We start from the raw sequence: 21652 nt of genomic DNA on the forward strand, positions 1-21652 counted from the left end.
AAATATTTACAAATTAGTGAAATATGTAAAAATATGTAATTATACCATAATATGTAAAAATATGTAAAATAAAAGTAGCATCATATTAATAGGAATGATTTAAATCATGAACATTTCTTATCAAATTTTAAATATCTCGTTTTAATAAAAATATGTATTTACATATAAATCCATTCCCTAATTATGAATAATGAAATGTTACATACTGAAATAAAATGATAAAAATAATAGATAATGTAAAATAAATTGAAAAAAGTAAAGTTTTAAATAATAATAATGTTTAAAATAATTTTTCTACGTTTTTTTTTTTTTAAATTTTTTCCATGGTAGGAATTTCCAGTTTTTTGTAATTATAAAACAAGATTTTTATGGATTTTATAATCATTGTAATTTCTTATTGATGATTCAATTATAGATTTATCTTTTTTGGCCATAGGATTATGAACATTGTTTTTAATAGAATTTATTATTTTTAAAGTTTGTGCCTGTGTTTGTTTTAAAACTGAAATCACTGCGTGTATTGGAGGATGGGAGTTATAAAATTGACCATTATACGTTTTATGAAAGCTCTCTGGCCCTTTGGTAGTTCTAAAAAATAATTATATAAACTTAGAAATTTTGATTTTTTTTTTTTAAGTACAATTTTAAGAAAAACAAAAAAAATTAAATTTTAAAGTTAAATTCTTTAAAAACAGACCTTGGATTATCTGAGGGTTCTTGTGCCCATAGATACGGTGGAAATAAAGCATCAGTCCAATATATGTCGATAATGAATTATTTGTAAATACATTAACTTCTTCAAGGCTGGGACATTCAGCTATTAATACTAAAAACGCATCTTCAATTTTGTCACTGGGTAAAAATTGGTAAGCCGAAAAATAATTTTAGCCATTGACTTAATTCATTGTTAATATCCTTGTATGCATTTCTCAAATTCAAATCTCCATTTATCTGTAAATATTTTATTCAATTAAATCAATGCAACTTTTGTCTGTACAGACCCATTTGATGTAACCATTTTTACGTTTTCTTACGAAACCGTATTTAAAATTACGTAAGAGAGCTAACTCCCTTCTTCTTTCAGACATTATTTGAATTTGTTCCATAATTTATCGAATAAAACGAAACGAACACGACACATGACTAACGAAAATGACGAATAATACTGTACGACTATTGGAATTGATCTGTTTTCCATCAAATTAATATACATATACCTACTATAGATAAATAGTATATTAGTAATCCACCTATCTTATCGTCCGGCGTAATAGCAGAAAACCATTTATATAAATATAATTGACAGTTCAATGAATCTAGCAACGCCGCACGAAAAACGGCAAGTAAAAACGTTCGCAATGGTATAGTACCCATTTTCGATAACTACAATTCATCAAATATGGTATACTGTGATAACGATTGCAATGAACGACTACCTGGATGATGGTGCGTAAAGAAGTGGTATCCGCATTGACGCCACACACATATTAATAATCATTTACAACACATAGACCTTGGGTGGCGACGATGTGATTAGAAATTGCCTAAATGTTGCTCCTTAAATAAATGCTATAGCGAGGCCCCATAATAAGTATGCTATATGGAACGTGTAATCTAATTGTAATACATATGACAATAACTATCACCCATCGTGTATAAATTTAAAATGTTTAGCCAACTTTAATTACGTAAAATATTCCTGGAAGTGTGAAAATTGTACAACTAAATTAAAGAATGTTTCAGCAGGAAAATAGTTAGAAACTGATCTAAACAACGCATATAGTAAAAAGTACGATCTTGAATCTGTTATGTTGGATTTTAATAAATGTTTCATAATATTGAATTACTTTCAAATAATATGAAATTGATTGAAAATTCTATAAGTTTCTGCTCAGATTAAATTGATGAATTTAATGTTAAATTAAAATCAGCAATAAAGAAGATTTATGACATAGAAAACAAAATACTAAACTATTAACACAAATGTAATAAATTAGAAAAATAAGTAATATTCTTTAAATTATGTATTTAATAAGTACGTACTAATAATTTTATTGTTATTTTTATTTTCATTATATAGTTGAATAAATTATAACTCTTATCTCTTACACAAGTCTTGCTTTTAAAAACATATCATTTTTCATATTTGGAGATACTTTGTATGATTACATTTGAAAGTAATAAAAATTCTACTAATACTAAAAATTTGTTAAAAAATAATACATTCCTTGTCTAACTGAAAATGTAATACCAAACAATTGTAATTACAATATGAGTACAATTTATTTTCTTTATTTTAGAAATATAACTACATTTGGTATATTCAGAATTAAACATAAAGATGTAGAATTACAATAGTTTTTGACATTAATTTTCCTTACTTATTAATGAATAATAATTATAATACTTGAGTGGAAAAAAAAAACTGTTACAAATGTCTTCTGTATGCTATATTTGAATTTTAAACATGTATAAAAAGGTTATTAAATATCATTAAAAAGTAAAAATGTATACTTATTCTGTAAAAAATCATAATTTAAAAAAAATAATAGTTAAGTTAATAAAACCTAATTATAACTCTGGTAATGTACAAATTTCTTCACTAATATCAACTCCATTTGATGCAATTTTTAAACTAACATTTTGAAACCCAAGTGGATCTTCTTCATCAAACAGCTAATTTAAATTAAAAAAAATATATTAATAATGTCACAAAATTATTGTTCTGATAAACTACAAAACATTAATAACAGTTTTCAAAATATAATTTTTTAGTAACACTCTCAAAGGGTAATATGATGGAAAAGAAATAATAATATATAAATATACAAATACTATTTCAGCATGCATATAATCAAGGATTACCAACAATTACAGGAAATTAAAAATAAATTTAACTACGTAAAATAAATTAAGTGTACCTAATTAGATTAATTAAGGTTATTAGTATTGAGTATCCCATGTATGTAACAATCAATGTATTAAAAAATATTATATACCTAAATGGAGTATTGTTAATACAAGGAAAATATTTTTGGTTTAATTGAGATTTTTTATATCAACATAATTTTTATGAAAACAGTAATAATACTATCATGTGAGTGTAACATAAAAAATTGTTATACTCAGTAAATTGTAGATCCACAGTTAGTTCTAACTTCTTATACAATTGTGATTCAATTTACAAAATGTTAAAAAATTAAATTCTTCACATCTAAGTTTAGATGACAAATGTCAAGAAAATTAATATATAAAAAAAAATTATGTGAATGCAGTATAAAATAAATCAAAAATTAACAATTAAGTTAGCGGTGCTTCAATTTAATTACACTATTAAAATAATTTTTGTAAGAATTACACAAAAAAAATATATTCATTAATTAAAAAAAAATTACTTACTGCAATTAATGGAACAGATAATTGAATTAACTGATTGAAATAATCAAAAGATTTATCAATTTTACTTATAGACAAAGTACCATTTAATCCAATTTTGAATACTGATTGTGGTAACTAGAAAAATAAGATGAGTAAATCATTTTTTCTCTCTAAATTTAAGGTACACAATTTAAAAAATTTAAAATAATTTTAATACCACATACACATACATAAACAAAAACATATACACACAGCCATGCGCAAAAGTATTTCAGAGGATGGTCTTATATTTTTTGACCCTAACTTAAAAAAAACGTGTAATAATATTAAATAAATTATGATGTATAAATAATTGAATAAACATAACTTTAATTTTTTAGTTAATATTGAAATACATTAGTTCTAATGAATATGTTTTTTTTTAAATTTTGTATATTTTTCTCAGATAGTTTCAATTATTTGTTTTGTCCTTTCATAGTCAATTATAGTTGTTATATTATTATAATAAGTTTTAGTATGAAATTTAAGAAAATGTTTTTTTATTTTTTCTATTACGAAACATTATTTATTTTTTACCAAATATTTTAGAATTAATGACATTTAATTTGAGCAACATTAGTTAAAATACGAGTCCTTTACCCTTAGACTTAAAGTGTAGGGTCTCATTTATAACACTTCGAAGGTGCCTAAGCACACCCAGTACTCCTGGATGCATAGACACACATACACATACATTAATTTTTCTTTGCATATTATGGAATGTTATAATTAAGTATTCTAAATATTCATACATGTCTAAATAAATAAGGCAACACAAAAATATTGTTTGTGGAAATACACTCTTTACAGCCATAATCAATAAAATATACTGAATAAGTTATTTCATCAATTTTTTTAATAACAGATGCACGTGCAAATCTTTTCTTTGATGAGGAATAAACGGCAACTCTTTCATTCATTCTTGGAGATTTTCTGTTGTATACACCTATTCACATAAATACAAAACAATGTGTACATGTCTTTTATAAAGTGTATTATAATTATTTATTATTAATATTTTTTCTATAAAAGTTCTATGGGGCTATAAATATATTAACAAATTAGATGACAAAATATGATTCAACAGACAATAAAGCTGTATTCAAATGAGTATTATAAATTAGTAATACAGAAAATAAATGAATTACATACTTTTATTATTTTCATAAAACTGATGGACGTCATTAGTTATCTGATTATAATACTCTTGTAGTTCAGATGTATTTATACGAACAAATATTTGATTCACTGATTCAAAATAAGTAATAATTACTATTGTACCATTTCTAAACACATCATTATAATTCAAATAATCACTTATTTTTGAATTAACTTCTAAAAAATCAAAATAAATATTCTGTTTAGAAAAATGTCATTAAAAATAATTATTATTATACCTTCGTTATCTAACTGAAAATTTGAAATTTTTTGTTTTAAAAATTCTTTTGCTTCGATGTAAATATTCATGTTATTTAATTTATTTTTTAAGACAACATTATTCAACCCATTAGGATTACATTCTTCAAATTCCTAATATATTAATGTAAAAACAATTATAAGTAAACTGAAAAAAGTAAATATAAGAAAATGTTAATAATTATAAACTACTATTATCAATGGTTGTAAATACAATTCGTCAAAATAGCTTTTTAAATACTTCAATTGCATTGTATTATTAAATGGGAGATTCTTTAATCCCACTTTATGTGCTAAATAAGGAACCTAAACAAATATTTTATTTAAGTAACACAAATATATTATAAGTAAATACAAAACAACTTACACTTTGAAATTCTTCCAATAAATAAAAAATATGATTAGATTTTACGTACTCTTTTAAACCAATATCAATAAAAAAGCAAAGATACAAATGACCAAGTCTATGTTTAAAAACATCATTTAATATTACAGCTCTGTGTACTTCATTGTAATGAGTCATTAACGCTGCAACCATATCTCCATTTTTTATGTCTGTTTTTATTTTTAAATTTTCTTCTGTAATACAAGTATATATAAAAAACTGTTAAGATACCAATTCTGGGCACAAATAAGTAGTGTCAAGCATATGATTAATTTGTATACATTTGAAATTAATGAATATTGGAGAATAATTATATCACATCGGAAATAGATTGACATAAAAAATCAACTAAAACCATTGATTTTAAAATTAGTGGCGCACACATAGGTGCCACTAATTTTAACAATAGGAAAGTATACCTGTATCTAATAAAATTGATGCTATAATATAACTAATAGAGTTATGTTAAGATACATTGTAATTTAAGTACATTTTATAATATAAAACCATTTTATATGTTCAATAAAAAGTATGATCTCAAAACTAAAAATGTAGTACATTTAATTTAAAATTTTTTTAGTCAGATGACGTGTGATACTTCTTACTGATAATAATTTAAACAAAATAAGGTCTTAAAATTAAAATTAGCAACCGCATTCAGTATTTATTTATTTTTTTTTGATAATTTAGTGTTATTTATCAACCCATTATAGTTATTTTAAAAATAATACAACTTCATACTTTTCTCACAATAGGCATAAAATTGTTTCATTTCTTTGAAATATTTTCGTTTTTGTTCATAACTTCTAATATATACATAATCAATATTTGTGCCATAACAAAATTCAACTGATGATTCATTTTTAAAAATATGGATCTTATTATTATTTAAACCTATTTTAATAAAAAAATATATATAATGTATTAAATGAATAAACTTAACTTTCAAAATCTAAATTCAAACCATTAATGCATGAATCTGAACAATCTGATAATCTTAACGAATCAATATTGGCTACCATTCTATTGACTTCATTTGTTTTGTACTCGATAACATCATTTACAACTGGTTTATTCTTAAGATTAACATTGTTTTTCTAAAATTTATAAATAATATCATAAGCAAATGCTAAGCATAAGAGTACAATGGTAACTATTAATGAGACTCCAGTGAATTTTGTTAAAAACATTATTAAGGTAATAAACACAATAATTTTAGGTATATGGTATCAATATTTTTAAATAAAACTATAAATTCGTACACAAATACGACATGCAAACTGTTTTTTTTTTTAAAAATTTAAATATGCCAGACTATCACCTTTATATAGGATATAGCATATTTTCCTTAGTATTCAATATCATGAAAATTCAGTTGTATTCAGTTTCTAATTTCAATCATATAAAATTTATTAATTTCTTTCCTCTTTTCCATGGCAGACTACAATTTTTTTAATTCAATTCACCTTAAGCTATATTACTATTTCTTATCTTCTTCTTACCACATGTTCCACACATATTATCCAATTAATTAAAACTACACCAATTCCACTGCCTGCCTAATATAGATTATTTGCACAATGTTTTTGACTATATACAAATGTAAATTTAAAACTATAATATAATTACTCTGTTGGAATGTTTTTTAAGACAAAAGTAAAACATAAAATTGTAAAATATATTTGAAAATTATAATTTTAAATAGAATATAAGTATTTTTTGATAAAATCAGAATAGTATTAACACTATATAAAATAATTCTAACGTATACATTTTTTTTCAACTATGATATAGAGCAAATGTGTAGAGGCGAGAATTCCTTCATAAATGGGATAAAATATGTTATGGGGATAGGATATACTAAATTTTATATTATACTCTTAAGATGTCAACAAATAAAAAAATTCAAAATTATAGGCAATATAAGATTTTAAATGATCTGTTCAATTTTTTTTCATGAGAAATTAAAATACTCAATACTTAAACAACATATTTAGGTTGATTTTTTAGTAATTCTATAAAACAGAATAAATAAGTTATTATTAACATGAAAAACTAATAAAAAATACTATAATGTAGTATGGATCTTCAGAAAACAATAACTCACAAAACAATTAATCAGAAACAGGTTTCGTAGTAAAATAAATAATATAAACATATTTTATTAGCTTACCAAAAAAAAATATTTGGGTATACTACATATGAGGTCTGTAAATATATTTTTTAATCTTTGTACATTTACACTATTCAACAAAGTTTTTAGCTGAATAATGTTTTCTGCATTGCATGTCTAAATTAAAAATTAAAAATATAAATTAAATTATTATGATAAATTAAATATGTATATTTATTTTTAAAAGAATTACCTCAATTAATTCATTTGAAAATTCAGTAACATATTCCAGATCTAAAATATAATAATATATTAATATTTATATGTTTATTTATTTAATGTTTATAAGATTAAAAAGTTGTAATATACTTAATTTAATATACATACTTAAGAACATATATTATTTATAAATTGTAATTAAAACTAATTTATCAACAATATAATTTTTATAAGATTTATACCTTACTTTTGTATTAACTAACTAACTTTTGTACTTATATAATACTTGAATTTAACTAGAAAAACATGACTTTTCAACAAATATTAACTATTTCTGGGAAAAAGTGAAATCATATTTAGTACATATGGAATGAAAAATTATTTCAGTCAATTAATACCAACTTTTTTTAATTATCTTAAATTAATTTTTAATTAATTAGATAATCATTTCAGAAAGCAATCAGTAAATAATCAGTAATTAGCTGAAAACCTGACCTAACTAATTTGATATAGTGAACTCATTTCTCAATAGTTATATAAATTATATTATACAAATTATTACATTTTTATACTTCCAGAATACATGCAACATAAAAACTATTTATATTCAATAACGAAATAAATAATTTACCTTGTTTTTCCATATAAATAGTTAGGTTATTAGAATTGTTTATTTTTTGAATTATTGAGTTATTGAAATTACCCGGCTTACTAAAATCAGTTTCTTTAATGGAACTATAAACAAAATTTAATAAAATATAACCATAAAAGATTTTTTAAAAATAAATAAAACTATTAATCTGTTTAAAACTAAAAGCTACATATATTTGTTTTAAACAATTAATTTGTAAGAATATTTTTAAATTATAATTTACCACAACTCTTTTGTAGTAATGGCTAAGAAAAGAAGTTTTCTCACATTTATGTCTTCCCAATTCATCTCTGAATGTAATTCATTTATTGTGTCTATTGTTTTAGTATTAACTAAAACATAACCTTTATGCAGTTCCTAAATATTAATTATAATAAGTTATATTAGTTATACAGCTGTGCATATTAGTTTGTAATTAATCATATCTTCAATTTTAATATTATACTTACACTTTCTAATAATGAAGGCTGAACACATAATTTTCCAAGCTTTGGATAAGAAATCTCATTGATAGGTTTAATAGAAATACACTAGAAATAAAATTATTCTAATATTATTATTATTATTTTTTTTATATTATTATATTATTTTACAAAATATAATAAAAGAAGAGATTGATATAATATTTCAAATTGATAATTTTAATCGATAAGGCTACATAAATGTTCAAAATTAGTACATTTTATAGACTCCAATTTTACAAAAACTACTGGATATTCAAGTGCCAATAATAAATTAATAATCACTTAATCAGAAATCTAACCATAATTTATCAATTTTTCTAACTAATGTTTACTAAATATTCACATTATCAAATTTTGTTTATAGCTAAAATAATATACATATTGTTAACACATAAGTTAATTAATATATATAAAAATGATTCATAACTTATTAATTGTATTAAAATAAATTAAATTTTACAATATCTAATTTGTGATAGTTACATTGTTACGTTCATTTGAAAAATAATACTTACTAAAGGATCATATTTATAATAATCTGGAAGTTTATATAAATCACACAATTGTTTTTTAATAATTGATCCTGAATCTATTAATTCTACAGCTGTGTTATTAGACAAAAATTCATTGTAACTCAACATTCTACCTCTGTACCTAGAAATATAATCGTTTAAACATTTAATGTTTAGCTTTAGTATATTATTAACATTTTAATTAATAATTTTAGTTCTTTATATTAAATTAACAACTAATTATTCTAGTTCCATTGAACATATTTTCATTAATAGACAAAAAAACAAACATACCTACCTTATAGATAAAACTAAAATAATTACTAAATATTAAAATTATCTATTAAACAATAAATATAATTTTTAACATATTTTAATTTTGTTAGATTAAATTAGATTACATTGTATATTTTTATTTTGAATTTATAATTAAATTCAAGAGCAACTACAATAAGTAATATGAGTATTAGATAATATTTGATGACATATAATGTTGTACAAGAATTAATTAATTTCATTTTCTTGTGAAATAATTTTTACTTTTGAATCAGAAACCAGGTACATACATATAATAATTAACAATAATAACTTTAATTATTGTTGATTCATATTAAATTAAATTTTAAGAAAGAAACAAAAGAAAAATAATAATTTAAAAATAATAATGAACAATAAATTTTATCTTTAAGTTTATTTTTAAGTATATATTACTTATATCTTTAAATTTTAAAATATATAAAATTAATTAATTTTATTTATAGTAAAATATAAATGTACTTACTAAACAAAATTGTTTATACTTATTCAGAAATGTTTATCCTTACCACTAACCATAATCCTTCAATTTCCAAGGCAACTAATTCCATTAATTTATATGAACTAACTTTTTCAAACATATAGCTATATAATGCCATTTCATACATATCTTTGCAACGTTTTAAATATTTTTCATTAGTAGTCACTAAATAAATTCCATTATTATTAGGTTTATAACCTGGGATTAAAAAAACCTAATAAAATTCAAAGCATTATTAAACATTACATAATTAAAAAATAAAAAACAATGTTATTTAAAATAATAAATTGTTATTCCAATAGATTTTGGTAGTACAACTTTTTTTAAATATTTTTAATTTAATGAAAAAATGAAAAGACAGTAAAAATGTTAAAAAAGTATAACATATAAAGATACTTAGTAAAACCTAAAATTGATATAACATAACAACTGAATAAAAATGTCAAGAAAAAGTAATGCATACAAAATTTAAATTCGATAAATAAAATTACTTCAAACTAGAAGTTCTAAAAATATGTGAATAGTTTTATTGAGACACCAATTTGGAAATAATGAAAATTGTTAAATAAATCTGATACTTTATGGTATATAGCATTGTACCAATTATGTTTGTAAGGTAAATTTTATGTAATTTTAAATAAAAATAAATTGCATGTAATGTATATAATATGCTAAACAAAACATAAATTTAAACCAAAAACCACAAATATTTTCCAGAATGTGTTCAATTTGTTGAAGTACCAAATTTCTTCGAAAGAAATAATTGATGTAAGCCATAGTAGTGATCATATAGAGGAAAATATTAATATAAAAATTGAAATATGAAATGAAATTTAAATTAATAACTAATCATCTAGTATCCGATATAATAAAGATAAAAAAAATAAAGTTAAAATGAACGATTATTATTTTTCATACACATTATATAAACATTACACAATTAACACAATTAACTTACATTAGTCCACGTGTCCAAAGGGAGAAATGACAAAACTTGTTGGGACGTAAGACCCATTATATCAAGTCTATATTGAACAAAAAAATCGATCAACTTAATATTGTAGGCGCAATTTACACGCTACAGATTACAATGTGGTAAAAACTTAAGCTATAGTAATTGTTTTAAAAACTATGTGAGAATAAGCAAGATCAATGTATATTAATAGTATATGGCTAACCCACACGTCAAGCTCACTTTCGTAATCTACCTATAATACGTTAACACCTTATTTAAATTACATAAGACTCGACGGTTAGAAATGAACAAAACAATAATATAAAAAGTTTAACTGAAGAATATACTATTAATAACTAAAATTATTGTGTACGCTACCATACAAAATTAGCACGAAAAATGTATGGTACAATAATAAACTGGACAAAAAATACACGTGAGATCGAGTTTATAATAAGGCTCAAAACGAAAACAACGGAAAACAATTGGAAAAACGTGAAACTTGCACATTGGGCACTTGATGCAGTGACGCCATACGTGATGTACTGCTGTCACGTATACTGATTGCATGGGTAGCAACAGTATTATATCGTTGATGATTGGCCATCCTGCCATTTATAAAATATAAAATATCATAATGCTATTTAAAATATAATTATCACCAACGAACACGAATATAGATATTAATATTATCCTTATCAATTTTATTACTCCGTGAACATTATAAAGAGAAAATTCGCTGAACTGTGTCAATTATAACGGTTTGGATTTAACGCATTCCCCAAAATGCGCTCCGCACAGTGGTAATGTCGTTTTTACATATATAGCATACGACATTTATTGGTTTTTTATTATTATAATTTAAGCGGTTACACTCACGAATAATTGTTACAGAATATTATTTTTGAAAATATTTTCTCCATTGGAAGAATATGTTTACAAGAATTACGACTTGTTGAATCTGAGTTATGATTTTTCTAATATTATGAGTATACATGTTTAGTTGTTAATTATTATTATTTGGGACTTGTTCAAGAAAATTTTCATAGAACTTGTATAGTATATACAAGTGGTTCCCAAACAGTGAGGCGTGCCTCCTTAAAGAGCAGTGGCGTTGCCATCGAGGAGCCCAGTGAGCCATGGTATAAATTACGGCTCTTGAAACCCGCACGGACAACACAAATCAAACAATAAAGGCTTAACCCTACAATATTCCATTGACATCATAAGTACATCACATCTTGAAACAATCAGTCCAAGGTGCATCCGGCTATACCCCTCTATATAACAGTGATACACATCTCTCCTGGAGTTTTGCCCATAGACCGCCAGTACATTTGCAAGCTCTTGCTCATAAGCCACCGGCGTGTGTGTAAGGGACTCTTGATCTTAGGTCATTAGTACGTTCGCACTGACCGTCAGATTAATAAAGGAGTATCCTGTTACGAGTGATCACCAGTGGTGTAGTGGAGAGTTCACGGGGGTACATATATTTTATTTGGATTGCCAGACTATCCGGTTGCTCTGATTAGTTCTTGAACCTTTGTAATCCCGAGAGCCCTCCCTCAAACAAGGAAGAAGGTAATCAACCTATAATATATACCAGTGGCGTGTACAGAAAATATTTATAACTAACCTTACCAAATTACCAACCTTATTCAGTAGGGGTTGTGAACTATACAAGTCTACTATACGATTGATTATGAATTTTTATTTGTATACTTACGTTTATGCGTTTAATTAATTAGGAATAAATAATTTATGACAATAACAATGATTGAACATTTCTATTCAAACTGTGAATTCAATTGAAATTACAAATATTATATTGTGTTATGTACGTGAACATAAAAAACAAATTTCATTAGGCAAAGGCTTTAATGTTGTAGCTATTAAGTTATCTTGAATGATAAGGTATAATAGTTACCTGCAGTGTCGGCGTGACTCACGGTTTGCCTTACGTCCCGGAAAACCGGAATTATCACCGGTTTTGGACTGAAATCTTAGGTACTCCCATGTTGCCGGCTATTAATAGTCCTCTTTAGTGGCATATACATAATTTTTATATGGTGGAAGGGATGATTTGCAAATAAATCGTTATTTTCATTTTATTATTATTTTTTTTTTCGTTTCTAACGCCCTCACTCTAAGAAAATTATTTTATAACAATTAAAAAAAGGCCTAGAGGGGATCTGACCTCCACATCCCCCCCTTGTATAAGACACGGGTCCTCTCAATATATTAAAAGTTATAGAAAAAGTATAGTACTCAATATTGTGTTTGTGTTGTCTCGGTTTCGCCTTATAAATTTATGGCAACCCTAGGCGTGAGGGGTGTGCAGAAAGTGCACAGGGGCTCGCACTTTTCGATCGGCTTTTGGGCCTCGCACTTCTATTTTGTAGTATATTCAGAACCGGAGCCTCGCGTTTATAATTAGCACAGGGCTTTGCAAATCGTAGCATCGGTAATGGTTACCGATAAAACTCATAAAACCTCACATCATAAATTGGTTCAAACATAAACCATAGTATCTGTGATACGATATTATACATTGATAAGAACCATCCATGTGCAATATATTGTACGATTAGTTTTGTTATTGTATACAAATATAAATTTGAAAAAAACCAAACGGCTTTAAAATCATCATAGGCGTAGGTTTTGAGTGTTTTTCATAAAATAATTTTCCTATTATTGCATTTTTTTTTTTTTTTAATACTACAATGAATTCCACTCGTGAAATTATAACGTTGCAGTTTGGTCATTATTCTAATTTTATTGGTTCACATTTCTGGAATTTACAGGTATTTTCTTATTATATACTTCTATCGGTAACAAATTGTTACATTAAATTATATAATTATTTCAACAATAGGAAGCAAGTTTCAACTATGATGAAAACTGTGAGCCACAGGAAATATGTAATGATGTTTTGTATCGGGAAGGTGTTAATATGAAGGTACATATATGATTTTGATCAGTTATTAATTGAAAAAATAAAAATGTTTACATTATCTACATATTATATTCCATTTGCTTGGTAATTATTTTATTTGTGAATCTATTGTTTTTTAAGTCTTTTAATCTGCTTTTTCTATTCATAAAATTATAAGTACAATTAATAATATATTTGTATTTGATTTCATTAAATTATATTACCATTAAAATACCTTTATAATAATACATTTAATTGACATAGTTTATTTTTTATACATTTTTATAAATTTTTCATGGTTCTTGATACTTTGTGCTTTGTCCAAACTAAATTTTATCGAATATATACTTGACTATAATATAGATAAATTCTTATTTATTTTTTTTTCCTGGTCAACAGATATAAATATTTATTGAAATATATTATTATTTGTTATATTATTAAGTAAAGGTACTTTGGTTTTGTATTATATTGTTATAAGAATAAATTATATCTATCTAACTTTTTTTTTTTAATATTTATGAAACAAAAATATGTACTTTGAATACTGACATGTATTTTATCCTATTTTCATTTAAGAAATCAATTAATAGATAGAAAAATATTTTGTGCAATGGAATTATTTCAACATTTAAAACTGAAAATCAATTTTTTTAAGAGAGCTACTAATCCAAGACCATTTTTTTAGAAGTTCACAATTAATGAAGACCATTTTCAAACAATTTAATTCAGTGTTTAAGTGTTATTAGATTTAATTAAAAATAATAATATTTAATAATTATTTTGTATTTATACTCTATATCTACTATATTACTATGTAAACATAGAAAACAAGTTTATGAAAAAAAAATTAAAATTTAATTATGTTTTTGAATTATTAAAAAGATTGCTAGTCCTTTTTTTTCTTAAATCATACTTTACGGTCCAAAATGTTGAAAAATTCTAAAATGTTTATCATTTAAAGTTATTACTAAGAACAAAATTTGTACAGGTTATACAAAACAAATATGTAACTTGATATTTTATGTTATATCATCTTTCAATTTACTTATAAATTTCGTTATTTTTTTTTTTTTGTAATAAGTTGTTAATGTTTTTCTCTTCTTATTTATATTAAATTATATTTTAATAAATATCATTTTTACTAATTTATTAATAAAAGAGCATAATCTGTGCATAGATTCAGTCTTGTATGTTTATTTATGCTTTTCAGTATGAAGGTTGGTGGAAAGTAAAATTATACCTTATGTCAAAATGCCAACTGCGATTTTTTTCATATAAGTATTCATAAAAATGAAATATACTCAATTTTTATATCATTAAAAAAAAAAAAAGAACTGTTAACTCTTATCTGCGTTAATTAATATTTTTGTTCAAAAGATATGGATATAGATTTAGGATTAAGATGATATGGAAAATTATTTGAACCTAAAAAAGCCTAAAATGTTATATGTGCATTTATGGCACAACGCATACAAAAACTGTGTTTGTGTCATATTTGGACTTCATTTACATTAAATTACTCAACGGTTTTATGTGCTATGTATGAGACATAAGCAGTTATAAAACAAAACAAAAGTAATTAAACATTATCCTGTTTATTTAATTATTTATTAATTTATGTATTACATTTTTCTGTTTTCATATCAGTTTTTGATTTTTAGTAACATTATTTACATACTAAATTAAATCAAGTATACAAATACGAATTTGTAGTTAACTATACAATAAAAAAACAACAAACAAAACCTTATACCAAAACTTGATTTTGTTTGTATGAGTCATTATTTTCTGATGCAGAACTATATTTACTTTTGTCTGGAATGTTAATTTTATTACGAATCAATTTTTGTTCTACCAAAAAAAAAAATCATACATTTTGAGTATGAAGTGCCAAATATGGCCAAATTATGAGTATTAAGCTGTGCCATGTATGGAACTTAGTCTAATTTGGGTAGTCTATTAATAACTATTATAGCTATGAATATAAACTTACATTTTTTAGAATCTGTATTAGAAAAGAAACCTACAGCTAAGTAATGTTTTGATTAATTAGCGGTAACCAAAAAGTCCTGTTATTAATAAATAAACAGGCGCAAAATCTGATAATGCTGCATAAAATATTTAATAAATATTTTATAAATTATAGTATTTTATTTTATCGCTAAACAAAAGTATTTTAAATCAAAATTGTTTAGTTTTTCTCATCGAATTCAGCCATGTAAGAAGTATTGGAATTTGATAATTTGTTATTGAAATAAACAGTAAAAACTAATTTGTGTCATTTTTGTTTCAATATGCAGAAGGGGTTAAAATAACATATGATATTATCATTTGTTCAATATTAAATTATTGTTATGAAGTTTAAAAGTAGTTACCAAGATTATACTTGTACATTTTATAGGAATTTATATTATACCTCATATTTTATATTTTCAAAAAAATAGTAATTAGGAAACTTGCAAAATTGTGAGGAATTCTGAGATCACCCTGAGAATGGCATCGAAAACGACTGCCTGAGTATATTGTTGATATTTCTATTTCACTAATTGTTTTATATTTTATTTTTACTATAATCAACTTCAGAAATGTTCACCTTTAATATCATTAACTTATATTGAAATGCTAGTATTTAAAAATTATTTACTTTTTACATTTCAAGCAGATTAAATTTCTTTTGACCTAGTTTATTGTAGGGTCCCATATACTGTTCCAATTGTTTGGTCACATTTGTTTAGTAGATACTGAAAAACAATATTTAATTAAAATTGTAATCTAGATTTAAAAAAATTTATCCAAACATATTTATAATTTAAAGAAAACATGTTATTAACTTTGAACTATTATAATTTTTATCAGTATATTAAACTTATGAATGTTTTTTTTGTGAGCTATTTGGAGTTTTGTATTCTTATTTAAAAATAACTATAAAAACCAAATAATATGTTGGTCAACAATGTATAGTGTGATACATTGTTTTTAATTATTAATTCTGAATACAGTTTATTTAACTTGTTGATATATTGAATAAATATTTCATTATTTGGAGGTCAGTCAGTATTATCATGAATATGAACATTAATCTAACTATATAAATTATATAATTTTTTGTAATACATGAATGTTTATTAAACTACAATATACATTACGTTTTTGTTATAAAGTATTAAAACCAATAAATCCTATTTTAAACTGTAATTATTTAGTTTTCTAGATAAATACAATTAATTTTTAAAAATATTTATCAGATATCAAATGTATAGGATTTCTTGTGAACTTATATAGTTATAAGTGTTACAGTAAACTCATAGAATAGATTAATTTTATCTAATCTATTAAAAGTAATTAGTTTCCTTAAATACTTGGTAAAGTAATTATATGGTCACTATATTTAACTTTAGGTGGCTTATAATATATTTAAAATATTTAGAATAAATTAAGTTGAATAAAAAAAAATAAATATTATTTCATCCTTATAATTCAATTGGTGGACATAAAAAACTAATTATTTATCAAATTGTAAAACAGGGTGAGGTAACCTATACACCACGTATGTTGTGTGTTGATCTTAAGAATAGTTATTACCAATTGCCAGATGTACATGGAGGTTTATATGATCTAGAAAGCAGTGATTTAGATGAAGAATTACTTGATTCATCTACAAAAATTCAAACAATTCGAGAAGAACTAGTTCCACATAATGAATATTTTGCAGATCTAGCAAAACAAGAACAATTTATTGGTAATTTATCATTCAACATCAGTTTTATTATGTATTAATTATATAATTATTTTCACAATTATGATCAATACCATTAAACATAATTATATCTTGTGTTTAAAATTGTTTTCGATGATTTTAATGTTTCTGGTATCTCAAGTTCATATAATACCTTAATTAATAGATCATTTTTTCTTATTTCATTATTAATTTTTGTTTTAATTATTAATTATTTAATTTTAAAAAAGAATATAATATAATATAATATAATATTTTAAATTCATATAATGATATGTTAAATTAAAGAAACACTTTAAGATCATTATTAATTATTATTATTTATAGATATTAAGTAATAAGCATAATATAAAATAATATAGTTAAATTTAAAAAATATATACATAAAAAATTATATCAGAACTAATAAATAGTTTAAATTTGTGATCTATATTTTATAAGCTTTTTTCTCTACTTTAGTAAATTTATACATTTTTGTATTTCTTTTGTTTTTTATATATTTATAGTAATTATTCATTTTTAAATTAATTATCTTACATTATTGAACAGTGGTAATTTGTATCAATAATTTGTCAGTATCATTACATTATTGCCATATACAATGTAAACAAATATATGCATATAAACAAATAATAAAATAATTTTTTTTTTTAATAGACTGCATTTGTTTTTGAACAAAAGCAGATATTTTTTTCTCAAATTTCTATACTTTTTATTTATTATTTTAAATGTTTTCTTTAGTAGATAATTACATTCCAAAGTGTTGAATTTAATTGTACATTATATACAAATATAGCTATTATTTCTATGTCAATGATATTTAGTTATTTTTACATTACATTTTTCAATGAATATAACAATCTACATTATTCATAAACAACTAATATACTCATACAATGTGCCCTGGAATAAAATGAATGGTTAACATAATTTGAAGGTATATCAAAAATGATGAATAAATACCCTTTAAAGAGAGGGTATACATTTTTTATTTTTCAAGTTATGGATAATTTACCTTTTTTTTTATGTATTTCTAAAAATGTTCAATATTTTAACATAGTCATTATTTTGTTAAATTTTGAATTTTGTCAAACTAAAATAATTTTATCCATATATTCGAATAAAAGCTAAGAAACCATGAAATGTTAATAATAAACTATAACTAACTATAATTAACTTAATATAAATAGTTCAAAAAATATTTCGAAAATTATATCATCTTTAATGAATGATTATTTAAATATTCAGTGAACATTTCAAATTTCTATGATACCTAGTTAATTTTTATTTTTATTTTTTTGAATTACGATTAAACACAAATTCTAATTTTGTCAAAAATTTGTATGCCGTTAATGTTGCCCTATTTTTTTATAAATTGTTGTTACTTTTTTATTCAGAAAATTTTTGAGATTCTAAAAATTCTTAAAGTTACCCCTTCTATCAACTAGACAACATTTCCTATCAAAAGCTTTTATAGACTGATGATCAGAACAATCCTTCTGGTCAAAATCATGTGCATAGACACAAAAAAAAAATAAAACATTATAGTAAAACTAATAAGTTCCTCATTTTACTTAGAATCTTGAAGTAGTTTGTGTTATATATGGTTTTTTTTTATACTTCCTTTAAAATTAATTATTTTTTTTTTTGTTTATTAGGTATTTGCCTATAGTCAATTCTTAAATATATGTACAAAACTTTTTACTGCCTGAAATTTTAATTCCTAAACAATGCATAAATATTTATTAACTGTTGTTTGTAATGTATTCTAGATAATGGTGTTGAGGAGAAATTAAATGTAACTGAAAAAGTTTACAATTTGGATAATGATGTTAAAATTTGGTCAGATTTTTTGAAAGCTCGTTTTCATCCAAGAACTATCACATCGATTGATGAGTACAAACACAATGATACAAGCAATTTATTCAATAATTTTGCCCAAGGAATGGCACTTTGGGATTCATATAAAATGAAAGAAATTTGGACTGATAATTTACGCTTATATGCAGAAGAGTGTGATTATTTACAGGTATATTTCATCTTTCAAAGATAAATTAAGAGATTTTGGTATCTGTGCAAATAATATTTGGTTTAGCTAACTATGAATTTCTTAAAAAATATTATTAGTTTCCCTATTAAATTAGCTTAAAATTCATAAATGGACATACTTACCTTAATTTCAAACACTTTTTTTTTAATAACTTGTATGATGCCAGTAATGTTAATTTAAATATATTGTTATTAAAAACTATGTTGTATTGATTTGCTTAGCATTGTTTTCGAATAATACCGTTCCAGACATGCGCGCCTGCAGGGGGGGGGGCAAAAGGGCCATTGCCCTTACTGGGAATTTTTGTTTCAAAACTATTGTTAATTTAATACTACGCATCTTAATTATAATATAATTTTATTGAGATCCATTTATGAAGTTTAGTAAAATAGTAAATGTATTATATTTTAAGATAATCTAAAATGTATAATCTTGAACGTATTTATTAGTTTACAATGTTTACACATGACTGCATATCGCTTAAAACTGTAAATTTTCCCGAGTACCGATTTCTATGGTATTTGATTTCATTCTCATTTATTTTTAGATATACGTTATTTTGGTCCTTAGAATTTTAATCTTGCCCCGGGCGGGATTTTATCCTGCCACCGCGCTTGGTTCCAGACTTTTCGCTGTTTAACTTTTATTGTTTTGAAAATAATGTATACACATAAAATATTTTTTATTTATTCATTAGGGATTCCATATTTCTATGGATTCGTTGAATGGTTTTGGAGGCTTAGCTTGTAAATCTCTTGAATACTTAAAAGATGAATATTCAAACAAAAATATTATCGCTATGCCAGTAATGTCAAATAACTATATTATTGGTGATGAAAATTCCGAATTGTATGCCGTAAATACATCACTGTTATTTTCTTCACTATTTGAGCATTCAAACATGTTTGTGCCACTGTCTACATCCGACGGTGGATGGGTAAAAAGCCAAAAGCATCTTAGTTTGGATTATTTATGTTATAAAGTACGGTACAACTGTTATACATATTGATGTTTTGATTATTTACGATTTATTCAAAATTTAAATTTCAGAACGAATTAGATTATCACTCTAGTGCTATTTTAGCGTCAGCTATCGACACTTTTACATTGGGTTATAGGAGCCGTTCGGACTGTGGTAGTATGAAAACCGAGTGCACCAGACTGACTCCTTTGGGCCGAAAGGCTGTATCGGCTTCAATTCAACTACCTCTTGGGTTTGAATCAAAATCAAATTTACTCGATTTCTTACAAGAATCAAAGTTGCCACTGTGGCAACCTATTTCGCCTCGATGCATTACCGAAATGTCTGTGGCCCAAACGGTAGTTTTGAGAGGCATCAATGAAAAAATGCTGTATTCCAAGTCAGTTATTATATATTCTATATTAATGTGTGGTTAAATATTTTTATTTTTGATATTTTAGCAATTTTATCAGGGACTCAAAAAATCCGTCACATCATTGTACGTCAGTTAGTGCAATGTTGAAATTATACTTGTCATTTTGTGATAATGTGCGAATGACAGAAGTTTATGCATTTGATTCGTCGCTGGAAACCATAGCACCATTTCCTAATATATTTTCTCAGTACGTCAACCAACACGGATTCTTAGAATCAACTTATAGATCGGCTACTTCTGGTAACTATTTTTTTCTTTTATGTTTACGTTTATCAGCATCAAGAAATATTTGTTTTAATTGTTTAATTAGTGGTCGCAAAATGTACTGCTATCAGCGGTTTACACAACAGTAATTCAACAAGAGACATGTTGATAGAGTTACAGACCGATTCTAGCAAAGTTAAATGTTCGAAATTAAGTCACGTATTTAATTACGAGATTGACTTAATGGATTATAAAGAAACTCTTGAAAATCTGCTTGTGTTAAGTGATAATTATTCAACAAACGATTGTTTATAGTTCGTTTTTATTTTACAATGGTTTTCTGTTAAATTATTAAAAATAAAAATAAAAAACCTTTTGCCATCTATGTTTGTCTTCGT

General features: G+C 24.0%; 2 protein-coding genes across 2 annotated transcripts; one reads left to right on the forward strand and one right to left on the reverse strand.

Annotated features, from left to right (window-relative positions):
- Window positions 1–2517: 2517 nt before the first annotated feature.
- On the reverse strand, window positions 2518–11520 carry LOC112682132. Its single transcript, XM_025552638.1, has 17 exons — window positions 10933–11520; window positions 10010–10188; window positions 9182–9320; window positions 8652–8732; window positions 8426–8559; window positions 8182–8285; window positions 7585–7625; window positions 7392–7508; window positions 6183–6315; window positions 5960–6112; window positions 5201–5412; window positions 5026–5139; window positions 4815–4947; window positions 4570–4749; window positions 4170–4363; window positions 3400–3513; window positions 2518–2676 (listed from the first exon to the last, which is right to left on the reverse strand). The coding sequence occupies exons 1-17, from the start codon at window positions 10987–10989 to the stop codon at window positions 2572–2574; spliced, it is 2190 nt and encodes a 729-aa protein (XP_025408423.1). The 5' UTR covers window positions 10990–11520; the 3' UTR covers window positions 2518–2571.
- Window positions 11521–13494: 1974 nt separating this feature from the next.
- Window positions 13495–21587, forward strand: LOC112681955 (protein misato). The gene is made up of 8 exons (XM_025552339.1): window positions 13495–13733; window positions 13805–13888; window positions 17393–17606; window positions 19376–19632; window positions 20351–20635; window positions 20704–21014; window positions 21076–21290; window positions 21361–21587. Exons 1-8 carry the CDS (start codon window positions 13653–13655, stop codon window positions 21567–21569), a joined length of 1656 nt encoding a protein of 551 aa, XP_025408124.1. The 5' UTR covers window positions 13495–13652; the 3' UTR covers window positions 21570–21587.
- The last annotated feature ends 65 nt before the right edge of the window (window positions 21588–21652 follow it).

This window comes from Sipha flava, unplaced genomic scaffold (genome assembly GCF_003268045.1).
Source record: "Sipha flava isolate LNK unplaced genomic scaffold, YSA_version1 1_pilon_pilon, whole genome shotgun sequence".
Lineage (NCBI taxonomy): Eukaryota > Metazoa > Arthropoda > Insecta > Hemiptera > Aphididae > Sipha > Sipha flava.